At 50.6% G+C, this 24,243-nt stretch overlaps 1 protein-coding gene across 1 annotated transcript in view; it reads right to left on the reverse strand.

Annotated features, from left to right (window-relative positions):
- Positions 1 to 1,238: 1,238 nt before the first annotated feature.
- Positions 1,239 to 24,243, reverse strand: part of LOC142461579 (phospholipid-transporting ATPase IB-like) — a 132,550-nt gene continuing 109,545 nt past the window's right edge. The window contains exons 32-36 of the mRNA XM_075563556.1: positions 21,855 to 21,943; positions 12,435 to 12,539; positions 7,158 to 7,243; positions 3,948 to 4,103; positions 1,239 to 1,354 (exon numbers count right to left, since the gene is read on the reverse strand). Coding sequence (XP_075419671.1) covers positions 1,239 to 1,354; positions 3,948 to 4,103; positions 7,158 to 7,243; positions 12,435 to 12,539; positions 21,855 to 21,943 — 552 coding nt within the window. The remainder of the gene's footprint in view (positions 1,355 to 3,947; positions 4,104 to 7,157; positions 7,244 to 12,434; positions 12,540 to 21,854; positions 21,944 to 24,243) is intronic.

Below are 24,243 nucleotides of genomic sequence, written 5' to 3' on the forward strand. Positions count from 1 at the left end.
CACCCATGGCTGTTCCGGGTCAGAACGAGAAACTGGACCCCAGGGTCTGGTGTCCGGGTTCTGGATTGGACAAGTGGGAAGAGGAACTGCCTTCCCACACAGGAAGTGGGCTCTGACTTCTGTTATGATGAGCCCAGGACACCGAGCCCTTTTCTCACGCTGAGGGGTGTTCCTGTGAATCGACAGGTCTGGGGATATTGCGGGACCACTCACATTGTATCCTAGGGACCCGCAAACCTGGCACTGGTGCCCAAAACGTGTCCAGACCAGGTAACGGGTGCTCTTTAACCTGTGCAGTCCAACCTGACTGGGGCGCAGGAGCAGAAGAATGGAAGGGCTTAGTGTGGAAATAAGATGGAACCGATTTTAGAACATCCTGCTTTTAAAAAACGGGGTGGGGGGCGGGGAGCCCTGGTGGCATAGTGGATCTGCCCGGGCTGCTAATGGCAAGGTCAGCAGTTCAAAAGCACCAGCTGCTCCTTGGAAGAAAGACGGGCTTTCTGTTCCTGTAGAGGTGGAGCCTTGGAAACTCACAGGGGTGGTTCTACCCTACAACCCCCCTCCCCCCACCCACATGACCGTGATGTGTTGGAGTCAACTTGACGGCAGGGGGTCAAATGAGTTCTCAGGAAAATGTTTCGGTGCTGCCTGTGGCTGCTGCCCGGTGGATTCCGACTCGGAGCCTACACCACTCGGGCCTGCACCGTTCCTGCAGTCACTGCTGCATGTGAGCGCCACGTCGAAGCCACGGAGCCCATGCAGCTCAGTGAGGCGCTTCCTCTGTCTCACTGGCCCCGCTCCTCTACCGAAGTCCCTCTCCAGGACCAGAGCTTTTGAAAACCCTCGTGAGTGTTCAGAGACAGAAAGCTTCCGGTACTCCCTTTCCGAGCCATCAGAACAGGATTGCTAAGCCCCGTGAAAGCCCCTACCGCTTCCCCACCCAACAATCGGTAGCAACGTCGAAAAGGCTGCGAAACATAAGGATATTTTTAATGGCGTATTGCAGTCAGAACGGATGACCCGGCATTCTCACAGACACAAGAAGAGGAGGCAATAACGCCTTGGAAGGCAAATGGAGACAAGGGGTCTGGGGTCTTCCCCCAGGAGAGTGACTTCATCAATATTTCACTGAGAACTGGTTGGCCAAAGTCATGGAAATGTGTGTCCAGGGGCGGGCACCCCCGGTGTCTGCCAAGGAGGCCAGCCCAAGGTTGACAAGGGTCCAAAATCCACTCCCGCTACAAGGGGTTGAATTCGCTGCTCATCCTTGCCTTGGACTTTGTGGTGTCGTAAGCCCGGACGACGTCCTCCTGTGTGATCAGAGGCTGCTCTGTCTGGGAGAAGGCGTACCCATCTGCAGGAGGCAAGCACAGGTGAGTCAGGCAAGGGCGCCGCATGCCAGCCATTCTAGTGCTGAGAACACAGACCACATGTGGCATGCCCAGCCAGGCCCCAAAGTGTGGCGGGTGAGGGGCTCCTGATGAGAGACTCTCAACCCTGGCCATCCTAGAACCTCTTGGGGAACCGTGACCAATGCCCACTTCTGGGTCCACTGCCTGCCCTGGTGGGACTGGGTGCCCTTGTGTGCTGAAGAGCTCTCCTGGGGATTCTAACATGAAACCAGGCTTGAGGACCACAGGGAACCAGCACTAGGCACTGTGGGGGCAGTGGAGCATCTGAATGCAGCCTGGGGTTCTTGTGTAGTGGCTTCCCTGACCAGCCTGTGTGTTCATCTTCCCACCACTGTCCTGGGCTTGGGAAATACCTGGATTCCCAACACTGCCCCTTGGGGCTGGAAACACGGCAGGAGACCATGTATAACACAGATGTTACATTCAGAAAGGTACTCACAATTCTGGAGACCATGCTCAAAGTGGGTTTGTTCAAGATTGGAAAAGCAACTGAAATTCCAACTCCCTGCCATGGCGTTGACTCTGATTCACCAAGACCCTGCAGAACTGCCCCTCTGGGCTCCTGAGACTGTAAATCTTTACAGAAATAGAAAGCCTCATCTTTCCCCCTCAGAGTGGCTAGTGGTTTTGAACCGCTGACCATGCGGTTAGTAGCCCAACACATAACCCAACTTGGCACCAGGGCTCCCCCAACAAAGAGAGAGGGAGCAAGTGGAAAGAGTGCTGTTGCATTCTGGGATTGACAACCAAAGCCGCAAAACAAAATGTGTGGGAACAGTTGGGTGGAAGGCCAATTCCGCTGTCACCCAAATTACAATCACCAGGGAAAAACAAAACAGGGGCAGCTACAGGATTTGGGGAGACTGAATTCCCTGATTGATGTGTGAACGCAGAAAGGGCCGATCTTACAATCATCCATGAAGGCAGTGAGAGAACTCAGTGTGCGTTGGAAGGTGGTGACCAATGTTCCCACCTTTCTTTAACGCTTGACCTTGAAAATGGATCCATTCAGTCACTCACGTGGGTAATGCTTCCCGCCCCATCTGATTCAAACACAGCAAAGATAGGCCGGCCATCACTGTCTCCACCCACATGCCCCTAAAGGTCTACCACTCGGCTAGCTACTGCCAGTGGATCTATTCCTCAGCAACTGCAGTCTTTGCTGAGTAGAGATGTAAATTGGAAATGTAACTTGTTTCTAATGACTTAATTGCATTGCCTTAGGCTGAGTTCTCTAGAGGAGCTAAACCAATGGTGTGTGTGTGTGTGTGTGTGTGTGTGTGTGTGTGTGTGTGTGTGTGTGCGCGCGCATGCGCGCGCGCGCATAACCGCAGAGAGAGAGTTATTGCAAGAAAAGGGCTCACACAGCTGTGGAGCCTGCTAAGTCCTAAATTTGTGGGCCAAATTTCAGTCTGGAGGCTTCACCTGACTCATGTGGCTGCGAGGTGTCACCAATCCAGAGTCGACACGCCAGACAGCAGGTTGTTGGCTCACCTCTCAAGAACTACATGTCTAACGATGATGAGTCCGGTATAAGATCCAGAGGCAGCAAGCCAAGCCAGAGCCTGCCAACCTCTAGGATGCAGGCCACACCCTCAAGGTCACGGATTGGCTTTCAACCGATTGGCTGCTCAAATCAGCTCACACAATCGATGATGATTGCGTTATCTCACGTTATGGAAAAGCAGTCTTGCCTTAGGTCCGCCAAACCACGGAGAATCGTGTTCTAGCCAAGTGGACAGGTCACAACCGTGAAATACTGCAGTTTGGATGAAAAGACCGGAGGTTCTCAATCCTTGGGGCTCACAGGGAGCTGGTCAGAATCCCAGCGTCCAGCCTACGCCCTGGACCAGTGACTCTCAGACACAAGTGTGATGCAGAATTCACCTGGAGAGAGCTGGGCCCACCTCCAGGACTTCTGGTCCAGTGGGTCCGTAAGCGATGGAGAGCTCGCGTTTCTAACAAGTTCTGGTGGTGCTTGTGCTGTTGGTCCAAGAAGCGCATGACTTAGAACTGCCATTCTAGATCAGCCCAATCACAACCGCTGCGTGGGTCTAGGCGCCCGCTTTTCCCAGTTGCTGGGCCGGCCGCAGAGTGCTGGTGGGGCTGTGGGCAAGGCACTGTGGGTGGGCAGTTCACATCCAAAAGCTGCTCCAAAAGAGGAAGACGAGGCTGCCTGCTTCCCGAAAGGCGTAAAGTCTCAGAAATTCTACCCATGGTTTGTTGGGGTGGGTTTGGTACTTTCTGCCATCCTTGCCATCTTTTATCCACACGGTCAGCTAACTCACTCAGAATCTCACGGTAGACCCTGAGAGTTGTTTACTTGTTTTGTTGGAGAAGGAAATTAATACACGCATCTCACTTGGATTTTCTAAGACCTTTCCTATCCACAAATCCAAACATTAACCCCGCAAAGTCTGCTCCCCGTGGCAGAAAGCCCGCCCGGAGCTGCTCTGAAGCAAGGCAAACTTGTCTTTTCTTGCTAGACAAGGTTCAGTCCCAACACAACCCGGGTCGGCCCCCTGGCCTACTTACAGGGCTCTCCGTATCGGGGCCTCAGAAAGGTGAGGCTGCAGGCAGGCACCGGGGCTGAGATGCCCGGGTAACCTGAGGTCGGCTGAGCTCGGTTGGCGTTGGAGACAATCAAAACCAAACGCACCGCTGTCCGCGTGGCTCCCAGCCCCGGCGAGCCTGCAGGGCAGCGTGGAGCTGCTCCTCGGGTTCTGTACGTCTTCCCGGGAGCAGGTGGCCTCGGCTTTCTCCCACGGAGCAGCTGGTGGCTTTGAACAGCTGACCCTCCAGGGAGCGACTCCATGCTGATGCCAGGGTCACCAGGGCTCCCAAGAGGGGGTGAGCAGAGCTCAGCCGAGCACGTGAAGACACTCCAGTGGCCGACCTTCCAGCGTCCTTGCCCCTCCGCTTCTTGTCTTAAGCTTCGCTGTGACTAGCCCACTAATATGCCCTTTGGGAGGGTGGGGAGCCGCGTCAGAATGGCCGCCTTAGGTGCACACACGGGAATAGCTGCTAAGAATTCACCTTGTGAGGCAATGTCGTTGGGTCCTTATTCTTCGTCTGTTTTCACCCTATCCAGGGACCTCTCATGATAAGAAGGAAGATGGAACCCACTGCTGGAAAGCAGCCACGGGGAGAAAATCATGGGAACAATAGCGAAGCCCACATTGTCTGGCGCCCTGCGGAGACGGAGCCCCTCCCTCTGCCGGCCGGCACTGGAGACGCAGCAGGGGCCTGCGGGGCTGGAGCAGCGCTGGCAGCAGAGAGGGTGCTGGGCGGGGACTGCTCAGTCAGAGGAGCACAGCAGGGAGAACCGGCCCTGGGTCAAGTGGGAAGGGAAGGCCGTCGACACCAAAACAGAAAGAAGACCAAGGAGCGAGGCAGGAGTGCGTGGAAATGGGCCGGTGTTGCAGCTTTGAATCGGGATGACGGACAAAGCCGAGAGCGGCGGCGTCACGCTTGTCTTCCCAAAGGACGTGTCCACATCTGTCTTGGAGTACAACACTGCCTGTGATGCGGCTATGGGGTGTCCTTCAGCTGCCACCAGCTCATAGCGACCCTCTGTCCAGGAGAGGGACGCACTGCCTGGTCCTGCGCCACCCTTGCATGGTGCCTATGTCTGAGCCCGCTGTGCCGGCCTGTGTCCGCCCATCTCCTTGGGCAATCGGGTGGTGGGGGCAGCCTGGGGGGAATTGCTGGCGTAATGCTCCCGAGTGGGCGTGGGCAGAGAAGGGCTGGCTACAGAGAGGCGTGGGGAGTGGATGGGGGAACAGCGAGAAGGCAGCTTGCGTGGGTGCGCCGAGCTGGCAGGTGGGCGCATCTAGTAGTGAGAACCCAGGGGAAGTTAATTTCGGAGTCAATGCTCTGAGTCAGGCACAAGTCGAGCGCATCTATCTCATCCGCGGGGGATAGAGGCCTGGGGGATGCGAGCCCACGGCCGCTCGATGCCTGCCTTGGTGCCGGTGTCCCGTCTGTGCATTTTGGCTGCTCCTTTCTGAATGTCTTCACGGTTGCTGCCGCTGCGGTTGCAGTTGTTGCTAGGTGCTGTCGGTCGGGTCGGGCTAACTGGGACCCTGAATACAACGGAAGGGGACCGTGCCCCCCATTGTCATGCTCCAGCCCATTGTGGCAGCCACGGGGCAGTTCCTCTCACGGAGGGTCCTCCTCCTCCTTCGCCGCCCCTCCAAGTCACCCAGCACCAGGTCCCTCTCCGGGGACAGGTCTCTCCTGACAACGTGTCCTACGCACTGGAGACAGTGTCTTGACGTCCTCGTTTCTAAGGAGCTTTCTGGCTGTACTTCTTCCAAGATGGGCCAGGAAGAAAAAGGAGTGCAAGTGGTAGAAGTAGTGTAGAGAAAAGGAGACAGAGAGAGAGAGCACAAGAGCGATTCCGTGGTCTCAGGAGGGAGGAAATGGGGGTAGGGCAGAGGTGGACCATCAGAGAAGCAGGAACTTCACAATCTCACAAACTCTGAAGCCAGCGTCCACCTGTCAGTCCACCCCATTGTGGTGGCTGCGTGTTGCTATGATGCTGGAGCCATATCGGTGTCTCCCCTGTGTTTCCAACACCACTGGTGGGTGGGCTTCAGCGGAGCTCCCAGACAAAGACGGACTGGTGGTTGATTTCTGAAAACCAGTCAATGAACAGCCAGCGGACCCCCAGGGGATGCTGTGCAAAGGGCAGGGGAAGACGAGCCCCCTGGGAAGCAGGAGCACGGGACGCAGTGACCGCAGCCGGGCTGGAGCAGCCAGCGATGGTGACCGTGACTTGGGGCGGGCATGTTCCTTTGTATGTGGGGTTTGCCATGAGTCCAACGTGGCTCAGGGACAGTTAGCCACTTGACACGATGGCTCTGGGGGCCGTGGGCTCTCACTCTTTCCCTCTTTTTCTCAGTCGCACCTCCCTTGTCTGTGCTGCAGTGAGCCCTCTCCGTCCCCTTCCCCACTGCACTCAGTCCCATGGGAACCACATAGGCTACATCCAGTTCTCAGGGGGGGGGATGGAATAACTGGGGGATGTGCTGACGCCACAGTGGGCCATGTTCACACACAGACCCAAAGATGCACGTGAGTCTCCTTTGGGTAAAAATGATTTGGAGCCAGCTTTGCATCTCCGTTTAAAATGTTGTGATTTTGTTTGAGGGGCCGTGAGTGGTTCTGTCCACGGAAACGGGAAGGAACCACCAGGATGGTTCACATGGAAGGATCCTGTCCTCTCAAGATCGGGTGCCAGAAAACGGCCTTCCATCACGGCGGCAGAGCCACCACGACAGGAGGACCGTCGTGTGAGGCCACTGTCACACAGGAGAAAAATCGAAATAAAAGGCTTTCAGGACCAAAGAGACAGACTTTGAGGGTTCCCAGGGGTGGGAGGGACGAGGGGAGCAGTTGCCTACTCTATGGGTGCCTGAGCTAACTCAGATGAAGGGAAGGGAACATCATAGTGAGGGGGGGCACCCCAGGGGGCAGGGCAAGCTGACAGGAAGCTTGATATTCTGTTTCCCTTGTTGAAAGCACACATGATGATCTGAAATGCAGACCACCCCCCCTCACACGCCCCACCCCCCAATTAAGTAAAACGAGTTAGATTTTGTTTGCTACAAAATGGCCAAAGCCACTGACTTCTTTGCCCAGAACGGCTCCTGCCCTCTCTCTTCACTCAAAGGACCTTAGTCTCCGTGACCCGTCTTTTTCGCCTGTGCCGAGTCCCGGCGTCTCCACTCTGTCACTTACGTGGCTGCTGCTGGTCCACAGAGCTGTTCTGGAGGACGATCTCGTGGACCTGGCTGTGTGCAGAATGCTGCTTCTCTGCCTTCACCCTGAGAGTGGACAGCAAACACAGCCTGGCTTCAGCCCACTGGACTCGGTCTTGGAGGGGGGTATGGTGGTATGGGGCGGGGGCAGTAATAAAGCTGTCAGATAAGAGTGGAACACCACCCCCCAAAAAAAACCCCACAACTGTCTGCACATTATAAAGACTGTCCATATGTTGGACATAACTCAGATTCTATGTCAAGGCCTTCTTGACATGGTGTCGCTCCTGAAACGGCACTTGCGAGCCCTACGCCTCACTTTGACCCTGAACTGTCTTTCCCATAGAGCGAAGCTGACACATCAAGCCAGGCCCAAGCTCAACCCAACCCACGGCCGTGGAGTTGATTGAGCCCGGCCCACAGCAGCCTCAGAGGACAGAACTGGCCTGCCCTGTGGGGTTTCCTAAGTTGTGGTCTATACTAAGCAGATGGCCAGGCCTGTCTCCCTCAGAACTCCTCAAAAACCCAACTCACTGCCATCGAGTCAATTCCGACCCATCGTGTCTCATAGGACAGAATCCAACTGTACCCTTAGGCTTCCCGGGGCTGTAGGTCTTCATGGGAGCAGCCTCCCACAGAGCACTCCCACAGAGCAGCGGGTGGGTCTGAACTGCTGACTTTGCAGCGAGCAGCCCGACACCTAGGCCACAGCGCCAAAGAGAGCAGACACACAGTGAATGGTACACTCGTGTAAGGAGCCTTGGCGGTGTAGATTATGAGCTGGGATGCTAGCCACAATGTCGGCAGTTGAAACCCCCTGCCGCTCCGCAGGGGAAAGAGTCACAGTCTCGGGAGTCCACAGGGGCAGGCCTCCCCTGTCCTGCAGGGTCAGCATGAGTCGGCATCGACTCGATGGCAGCGAGAGCGATTGTGGTTGCCGCTGTTGAGCAGTGGCCCCATGTGGCGGAGCAGAACTACCCCTCCCATCGAGGGTGTCCACAGCTGTGAGTCTTTTCAGAAGCGGGGCAGCTGGTGGGCTCTAACCTCTGACCTTTTGGTTAGCAGCTGAGCGCTGAAATGCTGTGCTGTCAGGGCTCCGGTAGTCAGTGCCCTTTGGCCCTCCGTCTGGCAGAGCAGCGGTACGTTTGACAGTGCATGTTGTAACACCGTTTCCTTGTGGCAAGGCAGCACACCCATGGCTCCTGATGGCTACCAAGAAGGATTCTCTCCAGCTGGGAGAGACAGGGGCCATACTGGGAGTCCAGGGACCCTCCTTCCTAAATTCCAGAGATTTGGGGCCATTTGATGCACCTACCTGCCCGGAGGCAGCCCCTGCTGGGCACAAACACAGCAGCCTAGGCAGACATGCAGAACGCATTGGAAAGGGGATTGGCGCAGACGCAGTTAGGCTAAAAGTTAGCGTTCTATCATTTGATCTCCCTTATGATCCATTTAAATTGGTTCTAGATTTTATATTTGCTGCTTTCTTTTCGATGGAAGGTTTTAAATCTCTTTTACTTTGCTCTTCTTGTTAGCTGTGTTCGATGTTTTTCTGTGTATGACCTCCAGACGGTAACTGGTGCCTTGGGGGTGTGGCAGAGGTGGATGACAGTGCGTACAGCCCGAAGGAGTGCTTCTCAAAGAGACGGTGGCGATGAGTGTACAGCTCTCCTTGATGTGACTGAACCATGGAGCTGGATGACGGGGATAACACACCAATAAACGGTTGGAGAAACAAACAAACGGAGTCATCCACTTTGAACCAGACTCCCTCTGCCCACTTGTCAGACGGATGGACGGCAGCGGCCTGTGTGATGCACAAAGCTGTGCCGCTGGGATTTCAAAAAGCAGTAGCGCTTCCCGGCTCAGGGCACCAGGCTTCGCTTCCCCAAACCATCCAAGGAAAGCCCCATGCGTCCGAGAGCACATGCTGTGGTGAGAGTGCAGGCAGAGGAGGTTGGAAGGCGCGCCCAGTACACAGTCGCTGACGGTAACAGTGGGCCCAACTGTGCCCAGACGGGGAGAGGGCGCAGGAGCGGGCCGCGGTCACTCCACCATACAGGAGTGAAGAAAACATTCAAAAATCGATTGTGGTGATGATCGTACAACTCTTCTTAATATGATTGAACCATTGATTCGCATGACTTGCGAACTGTATGATTTGTGAATTACAGGCCGATAAAACTGTTGAAAAGAACACCCCAAAACAAGACCTCTAGGACACCCCCAGGCCACACGGGAAAGCCTGAGCAAAGTACGTTGCCTTTCCCGAGTAGGAACAGGGAACTTTGCTCAGAGGAACAAACACCCAGGTTCTGTCCCACCACTGGGATTTATCAACCTTTGGAAATAGCTTGGGTACAAAGGTTAAAAATACCAATATAAAATTGTACCCAGTCCTCACTTAGCAACATAGTCTGCTTCTCAAAGACCGGGCCATTCATTATCTGAAAATGGAGGATATCACACCAGATGATCACTGCCAAATGACATCATTACGTAACTGCCAAGCCACGGAGAATCATGGCCCAACCAAGTGGATACATAACCTTAAGTATCATGGCCAACGTTCCTCTAGCCCTGCACCTGGGCACTCGCTACTGCCAGATGTACTTCTGCAATGCACGCGACAGTCAGAGAGTAGGTTTTAAGACTGATGTTGTAAATGGAGATGTCAGATGATATGGCAGTCATTAAGTGGGGTCTTCTGTCCTTCCTCATATATGGAATGGTCCTCTCTCAGTGCCACCGAATAAGAACCAGTAGAGGTGAAGATAAGAGCAGTTGGCAGTGCCCAGGGACCCATTCTGATGCCACAGGAACCCCTCATGGATGTGCTCTGCAGTAGGATCCCCAGCCCCCCTGTGGCCACAGCTCTGTGGGAAGGGAGGAGATGGGAAGACGAGCTGCTTCCCTCTTGCACATTCAGACTCTGGGGCAGAAGCGTGCCAGGGATAGATTCCCAGGTCCAGTTAAATGGATGAGCCTGTCCCCTGGCCATCAGGGACGGAAACAGTCCATGCGGACAAGGCCTAACTCTCCTGCCAGGAGAGGCTTCAAGACCACATGGCTTTCTGTTAAGGCATTTGAAGTGAAAGGGGGATTTTCAGAGCAAAGTGCTCTGTGAGGGGTGGGAAGGGTGGCGGGGAGAACGTGCCTGTTCACAGACTCTATGGCTGTGGTTCTCAACCTTCCTACTGCTGCGACCCTTCCATACAGTTCCTCATGTGGAAGTGACCCCCCACCATAAAATGATTTTCATTGCTACTTCATAACTGTTATTTTGCTACTGTTATGAAGCGTCATGTAAATATCTGATAGGCAGGATATATTTTCATTGTTACAAATTGAGCATCATTAAAGCATAGTGATTCATCACAAAACAATGTCATTATATATTGTGAAATATTTATTTCTAATGACAAATCAATGAAATGTCTTGAAGCATGGTGTAGCATGGGTAACAGTCTTCATGCCTGGTACTCGTATGTGGGTGCATCTGCATGTGGGCAGACCCTCCTGGAGCTGGATAGAGGAGCGGTGTCTTGGTTCCTAAGATCATCGGAAATATGTGTTTTCTCATGGTCTTAGGCGACCCCTGTGAAAGTGTCATTCGGCACCCAAAGAGGTCGAGACCCACAGGTTGAGAACCGCTGCTCTGAGAGAGAAAGACACAAACACCTATCTCAAACTGTCATGTGTGCTCCTGAGCATGCATGTACTTACACACACTTGTAGGTATATGTGCGTGTATGTGACCACATGTGTGATTGAGCATGTATGTGCATTCATGCATGCAAATGAGAATGTTGTATGCATATGTGAAGAGATGTGGGCAAGACTATGTGCATGTGTGTGCATGTGCAATTGTGAACAGGGGAATGTGTGTGTGAAGAGGCAGGCTGTGAAGGGTAGGGTCAGCTGCCGGATGTGTTTTACCCTTTTTTGTGTGAGACGGGAAGCCAGGGCCCGTGCAGAGCAGAAGGGTGAGGCTGATCTAGTTTCCACTGTGGAAGCAGCTTTGGTGGCTGTGTTGAGAGAAGGCTGTAAGGAGGGGAGGTGGAAGCAGGGAAACCGATGAGCAGGCGATGCAAGTAATCGTCAGAAAGAAGACTGATGGTTTTCTTGGACCAGGGAAAGAGCCAAACAGGTTCAGAACAGTGGTCTGATTCTGAATTCATTGGGGAGGTAGCATGAGCAGGGTCTTCCCATGTGTCAGGTGTGGGATGTGAGATCGAGGTCCTGAGGGCCTGGAAGAGGTAAGCTGCCGTTTGCTGCAGGAAAGGGTGGGTTTGGAGGTAGGAGCATGACTGTAAGGTTGGACTGAGGTGCCTCGGGTTGAGGTGCCTGTGTGCCAACATGGCCGTTGGATACCTTAGTCTGGAGTTACAAGAAGTGGTCCAGGCAGGAGGTTTGAATTTGGAAGATGCCAACGTCGTCGTGTTTCAAGCCATGAGAGAGGCGGTCACAGGAGTGAGTGCAGACTGAGAAGAGGGAGGTTCCTTAAGTGGGTCTCGAGACAGGTCAACATTGAGAACCAGGGAGGGGAGAAGTCAGAGAAAGAGATGGAGAAAGAGTGGCCAATACAATTGCACACAAGCCAAGAGACTGTGGGGTTCTGGGTACTGAGAGAAGAAAAGATATACAATAACCAAGCATGTCAAATGCGGAGAATGGGTCCACTAATGTCAAGGTTAAGGACCGACCGGCATATCACAGTGACCCTGTAGGACAGAGTAGAGCGGCTCCATAGTGCCTCTGAGACGGTGACTCTTGATGGGAGCAGAGAGCCTCATCATTCTCCCACAGAGCACTGGGTGGGCGCCAACCACGGACTTGGAGGTGAGCAGCTTAAACCAGCCTCCTGCCAGGAGTGAGTGAGGGGAGAGACATTGAAATCTGCCTGTACGAAATAACAGATTCTGGAGTCTGATGAAAGGAGTCGGGAAACGAACAGCTAGAGCGGGGAGGGGGACGCAGGCAAGTCTGCTGTCTTTGGGTGTGTGGAGCTTTGCTTCATTCCCAGCACCTGGCTCAGGAGCAGTCGGCTCCAATGCCGCCTCTGGGGGCCTTGCTCGACACCCAAAGGCCCACATGCCCTCCGAGAAAGAACAGCTTGGCCAAGGAGGCATGCTCTGCTCACCTGGGGAGAATGGACAGGATGTGGCCAAACCAGGGGGAGGGGGAGTGAAAGGTGAGAGCAAACCTTGAGGAGAACCGCCCCTTCACAAAATGAGGACAAACAGAACCCACTCGCCTGCTTTCGACATTTCTGCGGTGATAATCTTCTTGGCTCTTGACTTTGCTGCTCTCCAGCTCCCGAACCTCCTCTAGCAGAGTTTTCTTACAGGTATTTGTGACCCTGTGTCACGCAAGAAATACAAAAAACAAACACTGAAACAACAACAACAGGTGAGCTTCACTCCTTGAGAAAGACACACAGCCCTCCTGTCGAAGATGGCTGGACACCCTGTGGTAAGAGATGGTGTGTCGTCAGGTAAAAAGTGAGCCTGGTAGCATACTGATTAAGCACTCAGTTGCTAAGCAACTGAGATGACAGCCTGGGAAGCACCGCGGGGCAGTTCTACTCTGTTATGAAGGGTCACTGTTGAGTTAAAACCAGCCAGTTTGGTTTGGCTTAAGGGAGAGTTTGTGATCGACCACTAAACTCAAGGTTTGTGGTTCCAACCCACCCTTTGGCACCATAGAGGAAAGGCTGTGGTCTGCTTCCACAAAGAAGAATGTCTTTGGTGCAGTTCGAGTCTGTAACACGTGGGTTTGCCATCAACGGGAGTGGATTTGACAGCAATAAGTTTGATTAAAAAAAAAAAGGTTGTAAGACAATAGCAAATACCAGAAAGACCTTTACCTGTTAGATCGACATGCACGAGCATTTGATAATGTGGGTCTGAACAAATTATGGAATGAAAACTCTAGAAGTTGTGCATGTGGAACCTGACCACATAGACCAACCGAACCAGGGGGTCTGGGTGGTTTAGAATCAGGAAAGGTCGGTGATCTTTTATTCAATCTGCACGTTGAACACATAATCAGAGAAGCTGAACTGTGTGACAGAAGAGTGTGGATTCATCACTGGAGGAAGACTCGTGAGCACCTTGTACTGTCCATATAAGGCGACGCCTGTGCCGCTCCTAGCTCGATGCTTTAGAGAGAGGGAAGAGTTTATATGGAAAAGAGAGAGACCAGGGTAAGCAAGGCACTACAAAGGAAGAAGAAGAAAGCGGGGCTCCTCTCATTTTCTGACCTCAAAACCTACCACACCCCCACGGTGATCAAAACAGCCTGGCACTGGTACAATGATAGATACGTAGGCCGAAAGAAGGCAGGCAAGAATTAAAAATGAAAAATGAAAACCGCCTGAGAGAGGGACCAGGAGGTGCATTGAACAAAGACCTCAAAACAGCCACTGGAATGTCCCCGATGGAGACTAAAAGAAGTGAAGAAGGTCTGCCCACAAAGAGGCAAATCTAGAATAGACAACACAGCACTGACCGGAGGAGGCTTGAGGACGCCACTCTCAAGGAAGGACAGATCACCAGAGAAGAAACTCAATGAAGACTCAGAAGAACTAAGCACGTAGCCAACCAGCTGGACCCACTAGACATTCCCAGAGCACTCTGCCTGATTCCACCGCAGCACACATTCTTTTCAAGTACGTATGGAGCATTCTCTAGAACAGACCAGATGTGAAGACACAAAGTAAGCCTTAATAAAGTTTAAAATATCGAGATTTTACGAGCCGTTTTCTCAGACCACAGTACTGTAGAATTAGAAAGAAGCAATAGGAGGATCCAGGGTACCATTCAAAATACATGGAAAAGGAACAATACACTGGTTACAAACCACAGAGTTAATGATGACAAGGAATTCACCCAAACAATGCTTGAAAACAAAAGGAAATGAAAACGCAGCATACAAAAACCTCTCAGACACAGAAAGCAGTTTTCGGAAGCAATTTAAGGTAATGAATGCACACATGGGAAAAAGGTGAGAACCCAAATTGACACTCTAATCCAGCATCTTCAACAACTAGGACAGCTAGCTAAATAAACCTCCAAGCACCAGCAGAAAAGAAATCATAAAGAGTGGAGTAGAACCAAATGAACTGGGAACAAAAACAATAGAAAAAGGCCCACAAGACAAGAAGTTGGTTCTTTGAAGGGTTAACAAAATTGACAAGCCACTAGCAAACGTGGCAAAAGACAAGAAAGAGAAGATGCAAATATCAAGAATAAGCAATGAAAGCGGTGACATCACAACACATCTAAATGAAATCACACACACATTAAATGAAAGGCTGTACTCCAAAATACTGGAAAACTTGATAAAATGGATAAATGTCCAGGAAACCACTATCTATCAAAATTAACACAGACTGAGGCAGAAGACTTCAACAAACTCATAACAAAAAAAGAGAAATAGATCAGATCATTTAAAAATTCCCTGATGAGGGCAATGAATGTACAAAAGTGCTTTACACAGTTGATGTCTGTATGGATTGTGATAAGAGTTGTATGAGGCCCAAATAAAATTATTTAAACAAACAAACAAAATTCCCAACAACAACAACAGAAAGAAAAAAAAGGTCCAAGGCCAGATGGCTTCACTGGAGAATTCTCCCTAGAATTCAAAGAAGCGTAGACATGAGTTCTACACAATCTACTGCAGAATACAGCAAAGGAAAGCAAACTCCCAGACCTATCTTGTGAAGTGAACATATACCTGATAGCAAAACCAAGCAAAGATACCAAACTACAAACCCAATATCCGTCATGAACATAGATGCCGAAACTCCCAACAAAATACTTGCCGAGAGAATCCAACAGTCGATCGCGAGTAAAATATCACGATCAAGTGGAATTAATACCAGGCACCCAAGGATGGTTCAATATCAGGAAAACAATCAATATTATCCACACAAACAAAAAGCAAGAACTATAGGATCATAACAGTTGACTCAGAAAAAAACAAAAAAAACATTCGACAATCTCCAACACCCATTCTTGATGAAAGCACGCAATGAATTAGGAATAAAAGGCAAACTTCTCAACACAATAAAGGCCATATCCGCAGAAACCAGTGGTCGATAGTCCTTCTTTGTAGCTGGTATTTGAAATGCCAGTGGCCTAGCTTCCAGCATCACAGTAACACACAAGGTACCACTGTGGGGCAAACTGACGGACAAGTGGTAGCAGGAATGAACTCTAAATAATAAAATACGGGGTCTGCCATTTGGTCCATTTCCGCATAACAGAAGAAACAAAAACCAGACCTGCTCTCGGCAGGTCAGTCTGAACTTATGAGGACCCTCTAGTGCAGAGTAGAGCTGCCTCAGGGCAGCTTGGCATAAAAGTGTCACTCCGATCTTTCTCCCACTGAGTGCCTGGTGGGGTTGAACCCCTGATCCTGCAGTCAGCAGCCCAATGCCTAACACACAGCACCACCAGGGCGCTTGTGAATAAAGCTATCGGTGCTGCCGACCTTTCATGGCTAACTTTGGTTGAGAAGTTAATTCCCTTGCGAAGCGTTTTTCAGAGGTTTATTAAAGTCTCTGGCAAGACAACTCTTATTGGAGGTGGAACTTCTGAAATGACCAGAGAGAGAGAGAGAGAGAATGATTTCAGGAATCTCTAACACTTGATTTTTTTTTTTTTTTGCTTTTAACTTTGTATTGTGAATTGAGCAAATCAATTTTACGTTCAACCACACATTTTGCTTCAACTTACCCTTCGCCATCCCCTCAATGTAGCATGCCCCCTGCCCACTTCCTCCCTGGGGGTCCTGTTTCCATGCCTCTTCTCTCTTAGCCCTTCCATCCTTCCTGGGTAGTTTAGTGCTCTGTTTCCTCTGCTACAGTCACAAAAAGAAAAGATCCTACGAACCTGATCCTTAAATATCCTGGGAGAACTATATTGATTCTTACTTCAAAAAATATGATTCCCCATCCTAATTCAAAGCCCTCCTATGGCTGGCTTTATTATTGTGATAGGAAGATTTATTGTGCTAACTTGGACGATAGGAACATGTGGGATTAATAAGGTCACAGTTTGATTGGAGGGCAAAGAGATAAATGGCTTGGCAAGCCCCACATCTCTCACTCTTGATCTCTGGTGACTGGACCGGCATGTGGTGGCCTTAGCTAGTTCTCTGCCTCAACGTGTGAACTAAACTACCCATGGGACACCCAACCTGTGGATCGTGTCACTAGAGTGTGAGGTTCCTTCGAGACCTGCTTCACCATGCTGCTGGTATGTACATCACTTGAGCTTGAGACTATCGGACCCTGTCATCTGGCTGACTGTTGGTGACCCGCCCTGCTGTTTGCTGCCTGTGGCCAGACTGCCTGCATTGCCCTACGGAAGACGCAGCTTCCCTTCACATGCTTCCTTGACCTTGGACCCAGCAGCCCTTGTGAGGGCTTGTGAGTTGAAGGACTTCCAGTGTATTAACTGTTCCATGGAAGTGACTTGAACTGAGCCCTCTGCACTGCTGTGTGGACTAATAGCTGTTATATTCCTTCATGCTCTATCTATCTATCTAAAAATCATAAGTGTCCTGTTTTTGTTTCTCTAGAGAACCCTGTCTAGCACAGTTTTACACCTTTAATCTGCAATTCTCTGAGATCTGGGTTTGGCTGCTATAAAGTAGCTACCAGTTACATAAGGCATACATACTTTCAAAGAATGAGCCCACAGACCTGTTTCAGAAACACTAACAAAGGTGGCAGGGTGGTGGTTGTTGTTAGGTGTTGGTAGGAGTTGGTGCCAACTCATAGGGACCCGTGCACAACAGAATGGAACACCGCCCGGTCCCATGCCATCCTCACCATGGCTCTTAAGTTGGAGCCCGTTGTTGCAGCCACTGTGTCAACCCATCTCCTCCAGGGATTCCTCATTCTCCCCCTGGCCCTCTCCTCTGTCAAGCGTGACGCCCTTCTCCAGGGACCGGTCTCTCCGGACAACTCGCCCAAAGTCTGTGAGATGAAGGCTCGCCACCCTTGCCTCTGAGGAGTGCCCTGGCCACACTTTCAAGGCAGGCTTGTCTGTCCTTTTGGCAGCCCACGGTACTGCCGATACCAGCACCACAGTTCAAACGCATCGGTTCTTCTTCAGTCTCCCTGATTCAGTGTGCATATGAGGATACTGGACACACCACGGCTGGCCCAGGCGCACCTTAGTCCTCAAACTAACAGCCTTGCTCTTCAATCCTCGAGAGAGATTTGTGTAGCCGATTCACCCAGTGCAGCCCGTCTTTCCATCTCCTGATTGTTGCTCTCATGAGCATTGATTGTGAAGCCAAATGAGACAAAGTCTTCAGACAACTTCAGCCTGTGCTCCATTTATTGTGATGTTACCTACTGGCCTAGGTGGGAGGAGTTTGGTCTCCTTTACATTGAGTTGTCATCGCATTGAAGGCTACCACACTTGATCTTCTTCAGCAAGTGCCTGCGGTACTCCTCACTTTCCGCAAGCAAGGTCGTGCCGCCGGCGTCCTGAAGGCTGCGAATGCCCCGTTCTTCTTCTTGTAATCCAGCTTCTCCGGCGGTTCGCTCAGCACACAGCTTGAATCGTATGGCGAGAGGATACTCGACACACACGCCTTTCCTGACATTGTACCGGGCACTATTCCCTTGTGCTGTTTGCACAACTGTCTCCTGACCCACGAACAAGTTCCCCGTGACGACAGTGAAGTGATCCAGATCCCACTCTTCCCCCGGCTCTCCACCGTGTGTTGTGATCCACGCAGGTGAATGCCCTGGCGCAGCCAATACAACACAAGGGAGCATCTTTCTGGTACTGTCTGCTTTCCGTCAAGATTATCTGACACCGGCACAGAAGGACAAGTACAACATGAGTCCGCTGAGGTAAGCATTAAAAAAATGCAAAAGGGACATAGGGAAAAAGCTACTGTATACAAACATTCTTGGGGGGAGGACCATGTAGTATGGCAGGGACCAGATCAAATGCAGGATGCACATGGTAGACAACTTGGGAGGAGGTGGTGAAAGGAAAAACAAAAGATGAAAATAAGGAAGAAATGGGTAACAGGGGCACAGGGTGCTAACCCACCCAAGGGGAGGGTATTGTTTATATCTCCACAGGGAAAGAGGGACCAGACTTCAACCCAGTGTCCCAAGGTGTGAATGCAACATTCTGGCGTAGAGTAGGGAACCAGTGGAGAGTCTGGGGTCTAAGTGGACACCTGCCCCTCTCCCCAGAAGAATGTATTTCAAAGGATGACATTGAATCTGCATCTCTGGGAGAGGGACATATCTGATCAGAGCACATGGAAGCAGAGACAGTGGAGGCACATCCTGGCCCACCAGGCCTTGAGGACAATGACCCCAATTAGAGCAGCCAGTCCACAGAGAGGAACAAATGGCCAGCCCCACTATGAGACATGACGCCCCTCAATGACCCATGACCTGCGGGGGACAGCACTGGAGACATAGTGTGGGAATTGCGCCTGACCTGATCCCGCCACACCAAGGCAAAGCACTGGGAGAGTGCAGTGGAACAGCAAGGGAATGGAGTGGCAAGGTCCCCAGGGAATGCTGAAAGTGGACTTTGGGGCCAGGGTGTGGTGCCCCAACAGACTGGACTGGAAAACACTCCTAAAGGCCAACAAATGATGCTTGAACTAAATACAAGCTTTTCTTTCATGTTGTGTTTTGTTTTGTTCTTTGTCAGTGGTTTGTTGTTGTTTTGTTGTGTATTGTTGCTTGGTTTTGTTCTGTCTTGTTTTTGTGCATGTTATTATCTCCACAGGTCTGTCCAAATAAGATAGGCTGGATGAACAATCTGGAGGAGAAAACAACAGGACCTACAGTTCCAGGGGGACATGGGAGAGGGGGAGGTGGGGGGAAAAGAAGTGGTGTTAACAAACCCAGGGACAAGAGATGGTGAGGTGGGTGTGGGAGGCCTGGTAGGGCATGATCAAGGGTAATGTCACAAAGTGGTATTGCTGAAACCCAGGTGGGGAAGGAGCATGATAGTGGGATAGAAGGAAAGTCAAGGGAAATAGAGGAAAGAGCTGGGAGGCAAACGGCATTTATAGAGGTCTAGACATATACATATGCAAATATATTTATATATGAGGATGGGGAAATAGATCTATGTGCCTATATTTATAGGTATAGCATTAAGGTAGCAGAAGGACATTGGGCCTCCACTCAAGTACTCCCTCAGTGCAAGAATACTTTCTTCTCTTAAATTGACATTCTATGATGCTCACCTTCCCAACACAACTGCTGAAGACAAAGTGGGTGAATAAGCAAATGTGGTGAAGAAAGCTGATGGTCAGAGGTTGTACACTGGTGCATATAGGAGCTGGAGGCACAGGGAATCCAGGGTGGATGATACCTTCAGAACCTGGGGGTGAGGGGCGATACTGGGAGAGTAGAGGGTGAGTGGTTTGGAAAGGGGGAACTGATTACAAGGATCTACATGTGACTTCCTTCCTGGGGGACAGACAACAGAGAAGGGGGTGAAGGGAGATGCCGGATAGGGCAAGATATGACAAAATAATAATCTATAAATTATCAAGGGCCCATGAGGGAGGGAGGAGCGGGGAGGGAAGGGGGAAAAAAGAGGATCTGATGCAAAGGGCTTAAGTGGAGAGCAAATGCTTTGAAAATGATTAGGGCAAAGAATGTACTGATGTGCTTTATACAATTGATGTATGTATATGTATGGATTGTGATAAGAGTTGTATGAGCCCCTAATAAAATGTTTTAAAAAAATAAATAAAATTTTTAAAAAAAACAAGAAAGAAAGCTGATGGTGCCTGGCTATCAAAAGTTATAGCATCTGGGGTCTTAAAGGCTTGAAGGTAAACAAGCAGTCATCTAGCTCAGAAGCAACAAAGCCCACATGGAAGAAGCACACCAGCCTGTGCGATCACGAGGTGTCGAACAGATCAGGTTTAAGGCATCATGAGAACAAAAAAAAACCCTTACTATAGTGAATGAGTGAGGGTGTGTGCAGAGCAGAGACCCAAAACCCATTTGTTGGCCACTGGAGATCCCCTTGCAGAGGTGTCTAGGGGAGGAGACAAGCCAGCCAAGGTGCGATGTAGCACCGATGAAAAATACAACTTTCCTCCAGTTCCTAAATGCTTCCTCCTCCGCCTCCCTCCCCCATTATCATGATCCAAATTCTACCTTGCAAGTCTGGCTAGACCAGAGGATGTACACTGGTGCAGACAGGAACTGGAAATGCAGGGAATCCAGGGTGGATGATCCCTCAGGGCCAGTGGTGTGAGTGGGGATACTAGGAGGGTAGAGGGAGAGTGGGTTAGAAAGAGGGAACTGAATAAAAGAATCTACATGTGACCTCCTCCCTGGGGGACGGACAACAGAAAAACGGGTGAAGGGAGACGTTGGACAGGGCAAGACATGACAAAACAATAATTTATAAATTATCAAGGGCTCATGAGAGAGCTGGGAGGGAGGGGAGGAAATGAGGCGCTGATACCAAGCACTTTAGTGGAGAGCAAATGTTTTGAGACTGATAAGGGCAATGAATGTACAGATGTGCCTTACACAATTGATGTATGTATGGGTTGTGATAAGAGTTGTATGAGCCCCTAATAAAACGATTAAAAATAAAACGATTATCTGACACTGGCAATGTTCCACATCCTCTTCTGAATCCAGCCTGATCCTCTGACAGCTCCCTGTCAATGTAATCAGGGCAACCGTTGCTGGAAAATCTTCCCAAAATTTTACTTGCTGGTGACATTGATGCGACTTTTCTGTGATTTGAGCATTCAGTTGTGTCAACTTTCTTTGGAATGGAAACAAACCTGGGTCTCTTCCGGTCAGTTCGCCCAATTTTCTGTCATTCAGGACCTTAGTCCACTGATGAGACGTGATTGCAAATGAGAAGAAAGAAACCGCTGAAAACATCAACGAGTATTTGGAACTTGGAACGTACGATGAGTGTATGTAGGAAAATGAAGTGGAACAAATAAAGATGGATATTCTGGGCATCGGTGAGCTGAAATGGACTGGCGTTGGCTATTTTGCATCAGAAAGTAAACACGGTGTTCTATGCCGGGAATGACGGGTTCAAGAGGAACCGCACTGCATCTTTGTCAAGAAGGACGTCTCAAGATCTGTCTTAAAGCACCGTGTTGTCTGTGATGGGATGGCATCTGCCCTCCTACAAACAGGATGTGACGCCATCGGCGGGGTTCATAGGCTCTCTCAGGCACTCGGACTCTCATCCCTACATGGATGGCTCGTTAGTCTCCCATGGCAAAGAAAAGGGAGCAGGACCTTATTGTATTTTTAAACATAACCTTGTGGTATTAAAGTATCATCCTTCTATATCACAAAGGAGCCGAGGCGGAGTGGGTTACAAGCTGGGTTGCTAGCCACAAGGTCAGCAGTTTGAGCCCACCCGCCGATCCAAGGGAGAAAAAGGTGACTGGCTGCTCCCATAAGAATTTAGAGCCGCGGAAGCCCCCCAGAGGCAGTTCCGTTCTGTCCCGTAGGGTCACTATGAGTTGGAATGGCCCTATCAGCAGGGAGACCCTGGTGGTATCATAAGGTGGTACTCAGTTTCATTTGAAAGGCATATTATTAGGAAAAGATATTATTAGTTAAGGATGAAAAATAAATTTGTGGGTTACCCCCTCATCTTTAACTTACGATCTCCACAGTATATTTTGAACCAGGCAAATCGTGGGGACAATAAGCAAACCAAGCCAGAAGTGCGGACATGTCAAGATCATGTTGATCTGCAAAGAGAGGGACATGAAGACTATGTAAATAAGGAGGGTACAGTCTGTCCATGTCGGGGGCCAACTACGGCTGTCTGTTTTCTCCAATCCACCCAAACCCGGGGATGTGTTTGTTTGTTTGTTTTCTAACAAATATGTTGTTGTGACTGTGGACAGGTGCTGTGAGTGGGCTCTGACTCACAGCAGAACAGATCACTGCTGGGTTCTGCGACACTCCGACAATCGGGGTTAAGTTGGAGCCCCTTGTCTTAGCCACTGTGCAATCCATCTCAGGGGCAGTCTTCCTCTTTTCGGTTCAGCCTCCGTTTTACCAGGCATGACATCCCTCTCCAGGGACTGGTCTCTCCTGTTTTCGTGCCCAAAGCACGTGAGACAAAGTCTCGCCATCCTCTCCCCTGAACAGCAGGAGTGTCTGTCTAGTTCACAGAAAGCCTCTGGCTATCACCACGTGGCCTGCGTCAAAATTTAATTTCTTCTCTTTCTTGGGGATAATTTTAATTGTTCTGTTTCACTTGTTTATGACGCATTTCCTTTCTTTGGAACAACTTTTCAACATTGTGAATTAGGGCAAGGTTTACAGAAAAGGTCGTGAAAAAGATCAATAAAATTCCTTCAACAAGTCATCAAACCTGTTTCCATCCTAGTTTACTCATGTCTTTCAGGGGGACCCTGTCTTCCCTTTGACTCAAGTTGACACCTGTCTACCGCTATCCCGTGACTGCCTCTCTCCCTCGCCCCCCCACCCCCACCCCGGGGAACCCTCAAGGGCTGATTCTCTTAGTGAGAAACGATTCACTTCTTCTTTGGTAATTTCTAATCTTCTGCTAAGTCCCTGCGGGTCTATTACTATGGATCGTCAAAGGCATCGGCTATTTTAAAAGCATGTTTCATGATTTGAACGGAGTCTCCAACACTGTAAATGAAAGGCACAGAGAGACTGGATACTCTTTTCTTAGGGGGAGGGCGCCCGGAAGCCCGCAGACACAGAACCAGGGCAAGACCTTGATCGTGTCCAGGGCGGACTTGACATTTTGTTAGTTGTGATTTATTTAGCTCTTACTAGAAGCCAGAGTGTCGCATTTTCACCTGAATCTGGGACTTTTCTGGTGGGGTGGGGGCGGGAGAGCCTGGGTACCCGCCAGGCCACTCTAACCTGCTCAGTCTCAGCTCCAGGGTGTGGACGTTGTATTTCTACTCCGTTCTCAGCCTGCCCCGTTTCTCTCTGGGTTTCTGAAAGTTGACCCGGTACGGAGGGGACTTTGCATCCCAGCTTTGACTCGCGATTCTCCGAGACGCCCTCCTCCCGAGCACTTCCACCCTCAAGTTTCAGCAGTGCTAGCGGCCAGAAGTTCTGAAACTGACCTCCTGGCCCCGGTCAGGCCAGTGCACCCTTGGACCCTGCTCCATCTGATAGATACCCCTAGGGCGTGTGTCCTGGGCAGGCACGAGGCCACTATCTCCCATGGGTGCTCTCGGTTGGTTTCTTGACCGTGACTTCAGTGGCCATGGGTGACACAGGAAGTGATTGCCTACAACATGACACCGGAAAGGCAGAGGGAGCCAAAGGCTGCCGTGCTGTAATGAGACCACTGGGGGCCGGGTTGAAGGGGAGGGGTCAGCTGGAGAACCCCAGACTGGTACGTCTGTGTTGGTTAGCTTATCATGCTTGTGCGGACAAGGTTATGGCTAGCCCCAGCAGAGTGAGATTTCATGCCTTCTTTTTTAAACCATTGACAGAATATTAATGATACCAAAAGAAAAGATGGGGGTGGGGCCGAGGAGGGGACCCACTGCCACCGAGTCAATTCTGACTCATAACGACCCTCTGGGGAAGCGGTTCTCAACCTGTGGGTCGAGACCCCTCTGGGGGTCAAACAACCCTTTCATGAGGGTCCCCCGATTCATAACAGTAGCAAAATGACAGTGATGAAGTAGCAACAAAAATAATGTTATGGTTGGGGGTTGGGGGTCACCACCACAGGAGGAGCTGTGTAAAAGGGTGTCTCTAGGGCAGCTAGGACTTCTCTATGGTTTTCAAGTTTGTCAGTGGTCTCAAAGAACCGCCCATCTCTGGTAAAAAGCCCAAGGCTTAATCCACTCGGTCACCAGGGGTCCTTGCTCCACAGCAGGCACAGACCCCTGGGAATTTAAAAATCTTCAGATACGTTTGCGTGCTTGTTGTTGCTGTATTAAATATAGCCTCCGGTTGAACATAAGCACAATAACAGCGTCCGTGGAACCTTAAACTATTTAGACGTTTGTATTATCCAGTCTATTTGTATCATCCAGTCTATTTA

Source organism: Tenrec ecaudatus, chromosome 11 (genome assembly GCF_050624435.1).
Source record: "Tenrec ecaudatus isolate mTenEca1 chromosome 11, mTenEca1.hap1, whole genome shotgun sequence".
NCBI classification, from domain to species: domain Eukaryota; kingdom Metazoa; phylum Chordata; class Mammalia; order Afrosoricida; family Tenrecidae; genus Tenrec; species Tenrec ecaudatus.